The 14,904-nt window shown below is 38.9% G+C and overlaps 1 protein-coding gene and 1 pseudogene across 1 annotated transcript; one reads left to right on the top strand and one right to left on the bottom strand.

The window, feature by feature from the left end:
• Nucleotides 1-4,209: 4,209 nt before the first annotated feature.
• Nucleotides 4,210-6,265, top strand: LOC114616965 (regenerating islet-derived protein 3-beta-like). The gene is made up of 5 exons (XM_028762494.1): nt 4,210-4,285; nt 4,827-4,945; nt 5,119-5,256; nt 5,817-5,943; nt 6,198-6,265. Exons 1-5 carry the CDS (start codon nt 4,210-4,212, stop codon nt 6,263-6,265), a joined length of 528 nt encoding a protein of 175 aa, XP_028618327.1.
• A 3,057-nt stretch (nt 6,266-9,322) lies between these two features.
• Nucleotides 9,323-12,166, bottom strand: LOC114616989 (annotated as a pseudogene).
• Between the last annotated feature and the right edge of the window lie 2,738 nt (nt 12,167-14,904).

The raw sequence follows: 14,904 nt of genomic DNA, 5'->3' as shown, positions 1-14,904 counted from the left end.
GGGGCAAGTTCAAGTATGGGCATAGACAGGCGAGAAGTCCAGAAGGACAGGAGAAATTTATAGCAGTGGGGGTAGGGGCGGGAACCACTAGAACATCCCAGATAACAGATGCTAGAGGTTATCATGACCCAATGGGCATGACATTAGCCAAAATACCCAACAGAGGGAAGATAGAACCTGAAGAGATCACCTGCTGAAAATAGGCATGACCCCCGGTTGAGGAAATGGGCCACTCATCCATCTCAAATTTTTAACCCAGAATTATTCCTGTGTAAAGGAAATGCAGGGATAAAAAAAAGTGGAGTGGAGACTGAAGGAGAGACTGGAGAGTGTGAAGCAGAGATCGCTCCACCTTGGGATTCATCCTGCTACAGACATCAAACCCTCAACACTATTACTGATGCCAAGTAGCACTTGCAGACAAGAGCCTAGTATGGCAGTCTTCTAAGAGGCTCTGCTAGCACCTGACTAAAACAGGTGCACTACTCACTGACAACCATTGGACTGAGCCTAGGCACTCCAATGGAAGAGTTAGGGGAAGGACTCAAGGAGCTGAAGGCAATTTGCAACTCCACAGGAAGAACAGCAGTATCAACTAACCAGACCCCTCAAAGCTCCCAGGGACTAAACCACCAACCAAAAAGTATATATGGGTGAGTCCATGACTTCAGCTACAACATATGTATGTCTTATTTGGCATCAGTGGGAAGGGAGGTGCTTGCTCCTGTGGAGGCTTGTTGCCCTAGCAAAGAGGAATGCTAGAGGGATGAGGTGGGAGTTTTTGGGTAGGTAGGGGTGTACCCTCTTAAAGGCAAAAGGGAGGGAGCATGGCAGAGGGTTTTCAGAGGGGACACCAGGAAGTGGGACAACATTTGAAACGTAAATAAATAAGATACACAATTTTAAAAGATACTAGGCAACTGCAAAAGATATATTTTGTCTTGACATTCAGTTCCTCCATATAAGAATACAATGATACAAATAAAAGTTTTTGTTTTCATGTATGCATCAAGGTGTCTACTGAATTTGTCTGGATTATTTTTATTATCTTATCTTGTGTTTTTCTATTGCTCTATGTTGCCTTTGTGTTGTATTTGTGTTTTAAGTTTTGCTACAGAAATGTGAATTCAAAGGGAGCACAGCTAAACTGCTCTTGAGCTCCATTGAACATTTTCAGGATTTCATGAGGTAGACTGCTCCAACAACTGCCTGCATGTTCCTAGACCCAGATGATTCTGTAGAATCTGGACAATGAATGAAACAAACTTCTCATCTAGGACTTGGTCAACCTACTAGCCTTTTGGAACCAAAGAAGAAACATAAAGCTAAGATACCAATTTGCTGTACACTATAAAAATATCTAATGCATTGAATATGCTAAAAGATTTATAACAGTGAATTTTTAATAATTGATATTATTACCTTTTATCACATAAAATACTATTATAATTTTAATAATTAATTATTGATAATAAATTGATAAGTAATTAATTATTATTTCAGTGTATACCTGAATCAATTAATATTGTTGGGGCTGTTGCTATGTATACTACATCTCTACTTTAGTAAGTACAAAATATATGTTATGATAATTTACAGTAATTAATTATTAATAATAGATTGGTAATTACTAATAATTCTGAGTATTACAGAAATATTTAATATTGTTGAGGCTGTAGCTATGTCTACTACAACTCTAATTTAATGCATATGTACCACTCATCATGTGGATCAGTTATTAAAAAGTGTTTTAATAGCCTTACTGTTATTAGAGAAAATTGACAGTGGTCTTCAGGGTAGACTTAATGCTCTAGAGGAAGCAACACTTGTTATGGGAAAACATGTTAAAAACATTAAGATTAGGATCTCACTTCAATATTACTCATCATTCTTTTGCCTTTTACTACTTTAGAACATAATGTTTCTGAGTATGAATGGAATAAGATCCTGTGTCACCTTTGAAGATTATGTAATAATACTTAATTGTCTATTGAAAGGGACAATCTGTATTGAAGTATATTTGAGATTGGTAACACACATACTGGGTCTACTTGCCTGGAGGAAGTGATTGCTGCCTTTGCTTCTGCAGTGCATGAACACATCCCTTCATCCTCCTGGATTACTCTGTTGTTTAATGGTAGAATTGCTTTGGGGTTACTTCTCCTTGTATTGTTCTTCCACTCTTCATCAAGCAGATCTGGAACACAGTAAATTTACTTACTAAGGATGTTTGCACTCTCAAATTAAAATAAAAGGTGGGAAATGCCAGATGCCTCATGACTGCATACGGAGGGGTGTGACACATTTCCTACCCCTGGAGCATCTCCAGGCCATTGGGCCCCATAATCCTCACATGTACTGATAGTTGCTGTTGCCCTAAAGCTGATCTCCTGTCTTTACTACTCTACTTTCAATCTTTCTCTCTAGGGAATATACTTCTCCCATTACTCAGAGCTAATCACACCACAGTAATTGAAACAGATGTGATTCTCAGGAATGAGGAATAGAAATGGGCATGAGGCTGTGGACTATGAGGAACAGGCCTTTAGGTTTTAAGGTCATGGGAAAGAATCTAGACAACATAAGCCATAAAAAGCCGTCATGGTCCATTGTAGAATTACCATACTTGGCCTTGAATTTGAAATCAGGAGGAAACACATGTACCCTTTGCTCCAGTGACTACTGCATTAATTAGTTAGGGTAAACTTGAGGTCATCAAGGATAGAGAGTTAAAGTGGCCTCAGAAAGAAAAGGTAAAAATAGAAAAATAGGAATTTATATATGATTTAGGAATAAGTAGTATTACAAGGAGAATGTATGATGCTATGGAATTGCTAGGAGTAAGAAACAAAGATTAGAGAATTAAAAGATGATGTAGTAGCATATAAAAGCTTAGAATTTTGTTCAATTAGTATTTTGAAGAACTGGAGATGATAATACCTGGAAAGATATTAGAGAGCTAACACTTTACATACATAAATTTCAAAAGTTTGTTTCGAATCATTTTAATTTCAGTAATCTGTCATTCTTTTGTTCTTACATGAAAATAGTTACTAAAGACTGGTGTCTCTTGTACCAGGAAACCACAAGAGCTGTGCCCATCTAACTGTGAAGAATAGGCTGTGTAAACCTATAAGGAAGTTTTTGCTGTGTATTTAGTTTCTGCCCTGAGGATAAGGCCTTGGGACTATTGATCCATGATTAACAGAATTTATGTAAATTTCAGGATCTTTGAAGATTATTAGCAATGATCAAAGCCTTGATGATGTAGCTTTAGTAAATAAAAGGCTGCATCCTGTATCTCTGGTCAGAAAGAAGAAAAAAATAATGAAAATCTTCAGGAAATAGAGAGAGTAGAACTGACATCTTGCATCTACTTCTGACTGACTAGTTATTGAATCAGTTCTGCTCCTATTCCAGCCTTTCTCAAGTCCTTCTTTAAGCTGAGCCTGGACCTTGGCAAGTGAGGTTTTTGAAATTTATTTATGTTTTTTGAAATTTATTTTAAGTACACTCATATTTATTTTTCTTTCCCAAGTAGTTTTATTTTCCTTAATGGTAATGGCATGTTAAAAGTTATCTCATAGCATAAGCTGGGTCCCAATCCTGTCACTGTTTGCTTATGGTTTCGAGAACAGAATATCTGGAAGTAGGTTCAGGATATTCAAACTTTACTCATAACTGAGGGTAAAGCAGGGCTTCTAACAGGAAGGAGGTAATATTTATGAAAACTCTCAGTTTAAGCAGGAGAGTGTCCTTCTCTTTCTTGGAAACTCTTTGAGCCCATGTCAAATCCTACCCACCACCCTAACATGCATAAGCATTCTAGCTATTCACTATGATGCCCTTCCCTCAAATACTGTTATAGAAACAGATCCATCTTTGTCCTGACAAACCATCCAGATCTCTGCAAGACAGGTAAGAGCAAGCTAAAAGATGAGGAGATGTAGAGATGTGTTCATCTCGCACACAAAGGAGAAGGTGTCTGTGTTCTTGGATAATGTAGCACTTGGTGACTTGGGCTGTCTAAGAAGATCTCAGCGGAATGAAAACCACATAGATATCTATGTCACTTTTGGATCATAGGAGAAAGACACAATAAGTGTCACTAGAGAGTTAATCAAGGAAGGGGAGGGATGGTACCTCTTAAATGTCCTCTCTAACCACACTACTTGGAGTGACTCTGATTGTTCCTCCATCACAGACAAGATGTTTCCTCACGTGGTCCTCCCCTTCCTGTGCTGTATGCTGCTCTCCTACCTGATGCTCCTATCTCAGGTGCAAGGTAAGACATTTTTGCCTGTAGCACTAAGATCTCTGTGGGTGTTTAGAGTCAAAGAGCACAGGAAAGTCTCATGTAATAGGTAACTAGGAGGAACATCCATACAAAAAAACTGGATGCAATTTCCCCACCATCCTGCCTTCCTCCAGGTGTTTGATTGTTGAAGATTTCATAGTGGTCTGTCACCAGTGAAATGACAGGATTTCTCATTTTTTACAGGATGGGATAATTTATGCTGCTAGGATTAAAAGGGAAAATGGAATGGCTAATAATGAACTCTATAGGGTAAGAAAGATGGACAACTGAGGTTAAGCCTCTCTGCCCAAAATTGGTGTAGTCATGGGCTATTGTATTGGAAAGAAGAGAAAAATGATGCTGCACCATTTACTATGTTCATCATAAAAGATATTTTAAAGACTACATGAAGGCTCAATATTTATTTTCTTTCAAAAGATAAACTACAAATGTATCCCCTATTTTGAAATACTTCTTAATCTTATGTTTGATCTCACCCCAGTGCTCTGTTTATTTTACTCTACCCCAGCTCTCGATTCCCAGGTGAATATGCACTCCCAATACAATACTTGTCCCCAAGGCTCCTGGGCTTTCAGCTCCAACTGCTATGCCTTGTTTCAGATACCACAGACCTGGTTTGATGCAGAAGTAAGTGCTGGGAAGGAGAAGGTATATGTGGATCATGGGTGATTGATAGATTCCATTCTCCCTAGTTTCTTATGTCTGAAACAAGTCCCGGACTTTTAAGATGACCTGTTCTTGTACCTACCTATGCCTTCCACTGACATCTAAATCTCCTTTTCATTTTGATACTCAAATAGCTGGCCTGCCAGAAGAGGCACGAAGGACACCTCACATCTGTGCTCAATGGAGGTGAAGCTTCATTCCTGTCCTCCATGGTGAAGAGCACAGGGAAAAGCTACCAATATATTTGGATTGGGCTCCATGACCTCAGTTTGGTATGGTACCTTATTCTCTGTTTCCTCTCAATGCTATTGTCATCTATGCCTCCACAAAGTGAACCCTGAAAGACAGAGGTCAGAACCCACATGACATCTAGACCAGGTAAACCATCAGGAGCAGTTGTAGAGCTGACCTCTAAGAAGGTCTTAGACTTCAGATGAAGTTCCTGTGTTTATTAATGGCTTTTACAGAGGTCTATATGAGGATTTGGAATCATTCTCATTCGGTTTCAGGGAGCATGCACACAACCAATCAAGAGGCACAGAATAAAGAGGCAATCTATATTTTCTCTTAATAGAATAGCCATGCTCATTTCATTTTAAAGTAAATCGCTGATTTATATTTTGAATAAATTTCTGAGGGTTCTAATTCCATCAGTAGTTTCTGTGTTTATAAATAGACATGAAGACAAGAATAATTTCTATTGGTGTGCTGTTGAAAGCTGTATATGATCACCCAAGTACTGGGAGGCTGGCAGGGAATGCAGGGTTTCACTGATGGTTGTACACATGCAGAATTTTGGACCCTTCCTTTCATCTGCATACCTCCTCACTAGCGTGCAGAACCCAATGGATGTGGATGGGAGTGGAGTAACAATGATGTGATGAATTACTTTAACTGGGAGAGGAATCCATGTACTGCCTTAGACCGTAGTTTCTGTGGCAGCTTGTCAGGAGATTCTGGTAAGAAAGAGAAGAGCCACATTGCCTAAATGCATGCCCTTCTTCTCACATTCCTGGGTAGCTCTGAGCTAGAAAATGGTGTGCGTTCTTGCTCATCTTCTTTCTTGGCTTCCTGGGTATCTCTTTCTACTAGATTCTAACATTGGTTAACATGAAGAAGTGACTTTCAAATTGGGGCCATACATTGAGGTATTTCTTCTTTAAGGTTCCTAAGATTCAGAGTTATCTATTATTTAACCTCTTTTTCTTCCCAGGATTTCTAAAATGGAGAGATATTCCATGTGATATGAAGTTGCCCTATGTCTGCAAATTTACGGATTAAACTTATGAGACAGCAAACAGTCCAAATTTGTCCTGAAGAGAATCATGGACAAGGGACAAAATGTGAAGACTCACCTAGAAAAAACATGTTCTATCTATAGTCCATGTTAGAGCCCTAGTCTGCTCTTTCCAGGCCTTTATTTTGTCCTTTTTGTAAAGATTCACCCTGATTCTCAGAAAGCAAAATAAACTTTCTGTCATACTTTGAGTTTTTGTGTTCTATTAATAATATTATTATTGTCTGTGAATGCATGTGAGCATATCTGAGTGTAACAGAATGCTTACGGAGATCTAACTTTTGAGACAGGAACTCTCTTATTTTCGCCACGAACAAAACCTAGAAGCATCAAAGAAATTTTCTTGTCTCCTCTTCATTCTTCCATTGGAGTACTGAATTTGTTGATGGCATAATCCACCTAGCATCCACCTGATTTTAAGTAAGTTCCCTGCAGGCAAATCAAGTCAGTGTTTCTGGTTTAAGAAACAAAATTGTGACCCACCAAGCCAGTGTGCTAGCACTGTGCATAATTTTTAATTGAAGTCTTTTTCATACAACATATTTTGATCATACTTTACCAGGGTATTCTTACAGGTATAAAAACACAGGCTGTTCAAATCTGTGCTGGTTCAACATACAGTTAGAATAATGGAAATAAGCACAACTATGAAAGAAACTCTTGTCAAAAAATTTCAAATCATATTTCATGTACAGCCATCAGGGCATATTATAAAATGTTCTTGATAGCTCAGGTAAATATCATAATCATCAGAGCAAGACTCAGATGTGGCAGAATTTGTGGATCACAGTATAACCTAGGGTATTTGATTATGTTTGTGCTGAGAAGTATATACAATAGGGCTAACTAGAGTCATCCAGTACTCACCTGCTTCTGTACAAGGCAGAATTGAGATGAGTCCTCCTTGTTGAGAGTGGAATTTACCAGTAGACAGAATGACAGTTAGAAAATTATAGACTTCATTCCAGTGAACCTTAGGAGGAAACATTGTCCAAGAACTAAGCAGATAGCATCAAGGAAGAGTGAAATGAAGGACTTAGTCTTCCTTTAATGGTTAGTTGTGTTGCTAATATGCCACAGTGTGGAATCAAGTGTGAAGAGAGTCTCTATGAGGAATTGGATACCTCAGCTTGGCCTGTGGGAGTATCTATGGGAGATTGTCTTGCTAGTTAACTGATATATTAAGACCCAGCCCATTTCAGTTGGCATCACTCCTTAAGCAAGTGCACCTGAACTTTTAAGCTGAGCACAATCCAGGAGGCAAGTCAGCAGGGACATATTCATTTCTTTCTGTACTTGACAACTAGCTGTCTCAAGTTATTGCTACTTATGACTTCATCCCAGTGTTGAACTCTAGCTAGGAACATAAGCTGAAACAAGTCTCTTCTCACCACTGCTGCATTTTTTTTCAGAATATTTTATTACACAAATAGGAATGTTACTAGAACTCTGGCTAAAGGTGAAACAGGGACAGCTACTGTGAGCCTGTGCTTCCCAGGAAAGGGCAAATTCAGAAACAGTCTAAGGACTATGAAGGTAATCTGACACTAGGCAACATCTTTGCCCTCACCTACAAATTCATAGGGTGTTGAACTGGGAGACAGCTTAAGAAGGGGTGACATTATCTGAATTCAGAGCTCCTGGGTTGAATGCTATGATCAGATCTGATCAGATCACTGCACTGATATAGAGGGTAGCTTCTTCAGAGTCATTTTGACCAGGGAAAGATAGACACAAATCAACCAGGAATTGTACATGGGGAAGATGCAAATTACAATTTGCAAGAGAATAGAAAGTGTTTCCTCTAAGACTAACAGTCAGGTAGTCTAATTCTCCTGGTATAAAGGACTGATTACTGTAACTTAATTTCAGATTGTAGCCAAATGTAGAAATATCAGGATCACTAAGAACCTGATCCTTGTCTTGTGATTTGGTGAAATCTCTGACTTTGGAACATGCAGCAAAGCTGTCTTTTATGATACCTGCCCTGGGGGTGTTAAACACAAAACATGAAGAGAATCTATAAGAGAATCTATAGGATATTTCATATTTACAGTAGCTCCTTGAATTTCTTGTGTGGCTGCACCTTTGATGGTCCAGTCAGCATAGGATGAACTCTATCATTATTATAACCTTTTTATTTCTTCACTTCTTTACATTTCTCCTGACAAAATTTTTTTTCCATTGAAATTTTGAGATTCTTTTTCTGGTTTTAAGAAGGTTCAAAACTGGGCTGGAGAGATGGCTCAGCAGTTAAGAGCACTGACTGCTCTTTGAAAGATCCTGAGTTCAATTCCCAGCAAACACATGGTGGCTCACAACCATCTGCAATGGGATCTGCTGCCCTCTTCTGGTCTGTACTTGCCATATATATGTATAATAAATAAATAAAATCTAAAAAGAAGGTTCAAAACTCTATCTATGCCCTCATGGTATTTACATGGAGGTAATTGTTTAAACAATAATTTATAACGGGTTGATTGTTCAAGTAGATTGAATTTTGCTAAAAGTTATGCTTCAAAGATGATATTTGTGGAGAATGGCTTAAGTAACATCAGATTCTATGTAACCCAACATGAAGGGCATGTACTGAAAATCAATGTGAAGTGAGGGCAATGCATTCATCTGTTCACGTTATCTTTCACAATCCCTGTGCACAAATTCATCATAATATGCCAGTAGATGCATCATTAGACAGTGTTTCATAGAACAATGGTTAGAACTGGGATTTCTCTTAGCACTTTCTAGTGGATCCTTTAGTAACTACTATTCATGACTTCATGCCTTCTCGTAAAAATGGAGCATAATATCACAAGGTGTTGACTACATCTTATTATTGTTCTCTGCATCCTTAGGCCACAGTCCCCAGAGAATGTACTTATGGAAGACCAGCAGAGATGAGATGAAAAATTAGTGTGGGAGTGTGGGAAGGACATGCTCTTTCTGGGTGAGCCAACATACATGCTTCTTTGTCTATGTGAGCGTCAGAATATTTTCAGGTAGTTGAAATCAGAACTTCCGTAATCCTTTAATTTGAAGACCTAGGAAAATATTGTGTCACAGTAATAATCTCTCCACTTCTGATAACCTGCAAAGAGACAAGAGGTGAAGGGAATGTGTCTGGTATATTTGTGATTGTAAAGAAAGGACAACCCAGTCATCTGCTCTGGACTTAGACATCTCTTCTGCACGATCATCATTTTTGCATCGTCAAGGGGAGGAGACACAGAAGGAACCATAAGAAATGGCTGATCACTAGTCTATACTGTATTTGTCAGCTCAGGGCTGTACCCTGGAAATCAAACTGGATGTGGGGAAATAGGTTTAATTAGAGAAGGCTTTTCTCTATCTAATCTGAGGCCTGAGACAAAGCTGCACAGCAGCTGCAGTCTGCAGACACAGGTGCTTCCTCTCCCAGTTATAGTAGGTCAGAGGTCAGAGCTGCTCCGCCTCCATCCAGTTTCATTGGACATTGTCCCCTGTAAGTGGAAAGCAGTGTGCAGCAAAGGTTTGTTAACACTCTGCCTGACATCTTCACTGAATCCCCCGATTCCCTGCCCAGTCTCCCCAAACTTGTTATGATCATACATAGTTGCTTTGGGGTAGAATAATATTCGAGAATCTCTCAATCCTATTTACAAACTACAGAAACTATGGGTTGAAATTAGGGTTACTGAAATGTATCACTTCTTCATAAGCACAACTAGTGCTTCATATGAGAGTTCTTCAGAAATGTGTGGACAAAATCTGTTAAGAAATGTCCAACTTTTCCTTGTCCAAAATTTCCTGACAATTGTATGTGCAGACTCCCTGAGGCTGATAAAAAAAGTCATCCAATGTCACAATAAGAATTTAGCAAAAGTCAAAAAACAGGCATATGAACTTTGTGTGAAGTCACCCTCTCATTCTGTTCTTCATGTGGCTGGACTGCCAGAAGCATTTCTCAGGACACCTTATATTTCTGCTGAGTTATGGTGATATTATCTTTGTGTCCTCCCTGGTGAAAAAACAGTTTAACCACCTCCCCAGACATCTGGATTGGACTCCATGGTCTCTCACATATGTGATCCTATGTTTACATTACTATAAAACGGTAGCTACTTTGGGAGGTATTGTGTACATTTCACTCAACTATACAATAGAGACTGAAACCCGGCACTCTCTCTTGACCCACAAGTACTTTCTTATATTTCTTCCAACTCTGCCTGTTGACATTTACTTCTGCATTAGTCCAGGTCTATGGTTTCAGAATCAGTAAACAGCATTAGGAGTCATAGGCTTGTGATTCTTGGGGGCAGCTGATGCTTAAAGAAGGCAGTTCCTTCTGGAATTTTTCACCTAGTTTAGAGGTGGATATAATTAGTGATGGAGTGAATAGGAGAGTGGAGTGTAGAGAAGGCAGCCAACGTAAAAAATGATTCTGAAGCCTTATTTGAAATGATGACTGTAATACTGAGTGCTCATTCTTAGTACTTTCCTAGTTGTTGATTTTGTCTATGTGTGTTGGGGGGTATATGTGCTGGGCTATACATGTGTATGTGGACATGATGCTAGAGATAATTTTCTGGTCTGTATTTTTATTGTACTTTTAAAAAGGGGTTTCTCACTGGCTTAGCCCTGTTTAAGATTTTGCTAGATTGGGCTTCCAGTGATCTCCATAGAAATTCCTCTCCTCTCTTCCCCAGCATTTGGATTAAGACCATCTACCACCATGTCAAGTTTAATTTAAATGAGTTCTAGGCATTTAACTTGGCTTCTCATGCTTGCTTAGTACTTAACTGGCTGAAATATCATAAACCCAATATTAGGTTCTTAATTTAACAAGACATTTTAGGGTCTGGTGAGATGGCTCAGTGATTAAGAGCACTGACTGCTCTTCCATAGGTCATGAGTTCAAATTCCAGCAACCACATGGTGTCTTACAACCATATGTAATGAGATCTGTTGCCCTCTTATGCGGTATCTGAAGACAGCTACAGTGTATTTACATATAATAAGTAAATAAAATACCTTTGAGCTGGAGCAAGTGGGGCCGGAGCAAGAGGGAGAAGGGAAGGGGAAAAAATCAAAACAAAACAAACAACAACACCAAAACACAAGACATTTTTTTTTCTCTTCTTCCACCTATGCCCAGCAGGGCCCTCCACTTTTACATATTCAGCTGAAGCCCTGGATCCCCCCCTAAGTGCTCCCAGGCTGGTGGTTTAGACCCTGGGAGCTGTGGTTGGTTGGTATTGTTGCTAGCTCCTTCAGTCTTCACTCTAACTCCTCTATTGAGAACCCCATGATCAGTTCAATGGCTAGTTGTGAGCATCTGCCTCTGAATATGTCTGACTCTTGAAGGCCTCTGAGGAGATATCCATATCAGGCTCTTATCAGCATGCACTTCCTGTCACAAGACATTTTAATGTGGAGAAACATGACTTACTTATTTATTTATTTATTTATTTATTTATTTATTTATTTATTTTTACCCTGTCTGCAAAGTCATTTATTCTCCCTTCTTTGGGATAACAGATGGTGGGCTTTATCATCTTTCCTCTATCTCCTTTTTTAGAGTTATTACTGACATTTAAGCTTTCCCTTTTCAACCTTTCAGCATAAGTAGAGTTTGGTGAAAACATAGGGAAACTTTTATTCTATAATAATGAAGCACTGTGGTATGTCCCCCCTTTTCCAATGATCCAGAGGAAGAAAGGATGTAGAAGATATTTTCTGTGTGGATATTCCTTACACCTACTACACGAGACTCTCCAGAGTCCTTATTTCTCCTTGTATCTTAACATTCGTGGGGTATCCAGTGCTACACAGAGAACAACTTTACCTTGTACCCAGGAAAGCATCAGACAAGACAGCACTATCCAGGACATGCTATGGAGGGTCATGCAAGGCGTGATGATATGTATGAGGTAGAAGGAATAGGCCACTGAAGAGAGTCTTGTCAGAGGTGGCATAAAAAGAGATCACAACCACTTTCATTTCTATTTATGTGGCTCTGCAAAGAATATATAATTTGGGTCTAATTACCCTGTTTTCTCTGGTTCCAGAGCAAAATGGAAGGGAGATTGACCCAGTCTGTTTGTGTCAGTCAACAGATTCTAGCAAGAGAGAGAGTGAGGATGGAGGGGCAAGAGATGCGAAGAATGGAGACAAAACAGAGAGTCTGATCAAGTCTCCTCTTTCTTGAAAGGAAATCTTGGGTATTTATATACTTTACCATGTGCCTTGCCCTCGTGGACAAGCAGGGGAACTGAAGGCACTTGGCTGCATGCCTTGCAGCGTGGATACCACATGTGCCTTTCAGCTGGGGGCACTAAATAGCAAAACAAGATATGTGAGAAAAACAAGATGTTTATCAGAGTGTGCTCAGCTGTTGTAGGCTGTTGAAAACAAGCCTCTGGTCAGAGTATATGACCTGAGATGCCTCCAAAGATGATAGCCACTTTCTGCTAGGAGTCAGCTACCAACAGGACATGTTCATCCTTCAGCTCCTAATTCTTCTGAGTTTGAGAGATTTACCTTGTGAGGTCAGAGACAGTTCTACATCTCCTACTGCAGTGGGGGAGGCAAATACCTGTCAGCCTTTCATTATTTTTTAGTTCCGTTTACCTGTATTTACAGAGATCTGTGATGGTTTGACAGGACAAAGGTGACTTCACTTTTAAAACAAGATTTGAGGGAGAGCCATCCTAGTGAATAAGTGACAGCTCATGTGACTCTCTGTGGTGGGTAGTGCTTGGCAAGAGTTACAGGAGTTTTCCAGTAATAATAGAGGACTACTCTTGGCTGAAGAGTGAGAACTGCCACATATGGTGTTCCTTTCCTGTTAATCCCACTCTGACCTCAGATGCTGCTCATGCTTGAAAACTGCTACCTCTATCAGCTATCAAGTTCTGGGAAACTTAAGTCATCACAGGCAATCTCGTGATACTGATTATGAAGTTTTATAAAGATAATCACAGTTTATAAACATTACAATGTTCAGTTTTTAAAGAAATGTGTATAGTTGTAGAAAACCAAGAATGAATCTTCAGTTGTATTGAAGAACTAACTGACTTCTGTAGGTATATGTGCAGTTTTGTGCCTAGCTAATAAAATTTTAGGTACATCATAGGTGTTGAATTTTGTGTGTTAAAACTTGATTTGTGGAGTGGTGGAGAACAAATATATAATTCAAAGTAGAATTACCAATTCAATGGCTGCTTCAACATTTTTGTTAGCAGGACATAAAGTCTAAAGCAACCAGTGAGATAACTTTGTTGTCATGATTTAAAAAAAAACTGAATAGATTTGCTTCTTAGCTTCCTTTATGTATGAACCCTAAGAAAGAGTTTTCTGGTGCTCTGAATTATACTTCAGAATAGCATACTTGGTTTAGTCAGAGGTGGCTATTCTCTGTTTTACCTGAGACTTAAGAAAAAGTCACACAGTAGCCAAGTTCTGCAGCAATAGAGGGGTTATTTTTCCATCAGAGCTGTTCAGATTCCATGATTCACTTCCAATGATTACATATTCATAGGGATTCCAAGTGTCTCAGAAATGATTCTGGTTTTCTTCTTTTAAAATTTTGTTCCTTAAAATATGCCCATGCATGTGTCTGTATGTATATGTATGTGAATATGTGTGTCATTTTGAGATAATATACATGTTAATTTACATTCTTAAGAAGACTTGAAAGAGGGCATTACACCTTCTGGAGCTGGTAATAGATGGTTATTATCTGCCTGATTTGGATGCTGGAAACCAAAGCAGTCCTCTGGAAGAATACTATGTGCTATTACTTGTGGACCCATCTCTTTAGCCTCCTAATTTCTAGAGTATATATACTAAATGTTATTAGCTGTTTTCACTGTGCTGACATTTGTATCTATAGAGGCAAAGAAAGGATGGCTAAAACATAAATTCTTTAGTTTTAATTGGGTCAGTATCATCAGCTGTGTCAATTACATCTATGCATTTGCACTTGGTAGAAGATATTATTTTTCTAAATGCCCTTGAACTTGATGACTCCATGGAATAAATAACTGAAGTAAAGAACTGGATTTAAAAACATCTTTTCACAGTCTGTGTGTCTGTGTGGTAAGTTTAAAAATTGAAACACAGTGGTTACAACGTCTAAGACAAAATGTTGTTCAGTTGTGTTATAAGTCATGATTTTCATGGATTTAAAAAATTGAGCGAAGAAACTTCAATGATTTATCTATAGAAATATGATCAGATGTTCCAATGTAATGATGGTTGTGAAGTAGAAAATATTTTAAATGTCTCCATCTTACAATCAATTGCAGAGTTTCAAACATAACCTGTACCAGAGGACAGAGCATGTTTGCTAATAGGAAATATGCTCTTGTGTGGTAGTTCCGGGTCTTTGCCAGGAAATGTCCTGCAATTTTTGCTGGGAAGCTATCTGAATGTAAGCCAAGCACTACCCATTACCCTGACTTACATAAGCATTCGGTTATTCACTTTGATGCTCCTCCTTCAAACTCTATCATAAAAGGGTTTGTCCTGGCAAACCATCTCAGATCTTAGCATGACAGGTAAAGGAATCATCCCTCACATTATCGAGAGGGGGGAGAGAGAGAGAGAGAGAGAGAGAGAGAGAGAGAGAGAGAGAGAGAGA

This window comes from Grammomys surdaster, unplaced genomic scaffold (genome assembly GCF_004785775.1).
Source record: "Grammomys surdaster isolate TR1022 unplaced genomic scaffold, NIH_TR_1.0 133, whole genome shotgun sequence".
In the NCBI taxonomy this organism is placed as follows: Eukaryota; Metazoa; Chordata; class Mammalia; order Rodentia; family Muridae; genus Grammomys; species Grammomys surdaster.
Note: the sequence above shows the minus strand (reverse complement) of the source record. Positions and strands in the feature narration are given on the sequence as shown.